This window comes from Microtus ochrogaster, linkage group LG7_11 (assembly GCF_000317375.1).
Source record: "Microtus ochrogaster isolate Prairie Vole_2 linkage group LG7_11, MicOch1.0, whole genome shotgun sequence".
Classification (NCBI taxonomy): Eukaryota; Metazoa; Chordata; class Mammalia; order Rodentia; family Cricetidae; genus Microtus; species Microtus ochrogaster.
In genome coordinates, this window is record NC_022032.1 from 2,872,497 (window position 1) to 2,874,176 (window position 1,680).

Sequence of the window (1,680 nt, forward strand, 5' to 3'; positions counted from 1 at the left end):
CATCACAGACTGTATCCCACTGCCTCTGCTCCACCATCACAGACTGTATCCCATTTCCTCTGCTCCATCATCACGGACTGTATCCCACTTTCTGAGACATTTACTAACTGTACTCAAACCATCACAGACTGTATCCCATTTCCTCTGCTCCATCATCACGGACTGTATCCCACTTTCTGAGACATTTACTAACTGTACTCAAGTCTTCAAAGGCTGATTGTATTCAAAGGCATCTCAATTCAGACTAACAGTTCAACTTGCCCAGTCACATGGGGCTAGTGCTTGTGTAAAGAACATTATGCACAAACGGTCAGATCTGCAGATGAGGAAACTGTAAAGAATATGTATGTGAGCATGAGTGTGAGCTGTGCAGCGCAGCGTGCACACTGAGGTCAAAGGACAGCTCTGGAGTCCATTCTCTCCTTCCACCGCTGTGTGGGTGGTCACTGTTACCTGCTGGGCCATCTAGCCAGTCACACATTTCTTCCCCCCCATCACCTAATGTTAACTAGAATTTACTGAATCAAGCTAGTCTGGGCTCTAAACAAAGCGAAAGAAACATAAGCTGCCCCACCCCTCCAAGCTGGGAACTTACATGCACGGCGGACTCCTCTTTCTCCGTCTTCTGGCATGTCTCCTTCTCTAAACCTGAAAGAGAGAAAGCCATTTTCATACGAACTGCAAGGAATGGGTTCCTTGTTCCTGGTGAAGACCAGGCAACTCTAGTGCCCGCATAGAACAACAGAACACAGAACGTAAAGATTCCTAAAAGGTGCGCTGGCTTTCTTGAACTCTTATGTTAAAAGCCCACAGGCTTGCAGAGTTAGCCACAGCTGTCAACCCTCCAGCTGAAGGAATGGCAGGTCTGCCCCCTTGTGTCCACTGGAAATTCAGCGAACACTGAATCCTACTCTATTTCTAAATCTGAGCACATTTAAATTCTGGCTCGGGAGGACACTCTCACTATAACCCATGCAGCAGATAAAACTGCCTTAAGTCCAAGCTCATTGTCATCTAGCTGGGTTCCCTCCTATTGGGCCTACCTTTCTGGTATCAGGTGACATGGGGGGGGGGTGTCAGACAATGACTATATCTCTGAAGGAAGTTTAAAATTTAGAAAAGTACACAAATAAAAATAAATAAAAATAAAGCTAAAAATCTCCTTGTTACAACATCTGAATAGTCTAATGTAAACCTCTCCTGTCCGCAAGCTGACCATCTCAGGCATCAGATACAGTGCAGAAATGACCAAAAACAGAAGCTGAGGTGGTGGGGTGGAGGGTGGGGTCAGGGTAACTTGCTTGGTTTGGACTTTCTACCTGCTTTCCGGGGTCAGTGACAGGTCATGACCTCCATCATTCCCCTTCTCTAAATGTATGACTGTCCACAAGAATTTCAGCAGGAGCTGGAGAGACGGCTCGGTGGTTAAGAGAACACACTGCTCGCACAGGTTCCTGGCACCTACGCCATGTCAGGAGGCTCACACCAGCCCGGAACTCCAGCTCCAGGGACCCGAGGCTTCTGGCCTCCAAAGGCACCTGTGTTCACATGCACATACCTATACCATACAGACAACCATTTTTAAGCTGGGTGCAGGGGTCTGATGAGAATGGCTCCCCCAAATATTTGTGAGTTTGGTCCCCAGTAGGTGGAACTGTTATTTGGGAAGGATTAGGAGGT

The 1,680-nt window shown here is 47.4% G+C and overlaps 1 protein-coding gene across 7 annotated transcripts in view; it reads right to left on the reverse strand.

Moving 5' to 3' along the window:
• The window catches only part of Tacc1 (transforming acidic coiled-coil containing protein 1), a 98,579-nt gene that overhangs the window by 16,587 nt on the left and 80,312 nt on the right, over positions 1 to 1,680 (reverse strand). For 6 of the 7 annotated variants that reach the window (XM_026787010.1, XM_026787012.1, XM_026787009.1 and 3 more), the window contains one exon: positions 596 to 648. In XM_026787010.1, the coding sequence (XP_026642811.1) occupies positions 596 to 648 (53 nt within the window). The remainder of the gene's footprint in view (positions 1 to 595; positions 649 to 1,680) is intronic. The other variant, XM_026787008.1, reaches the window with a different exon arrangement.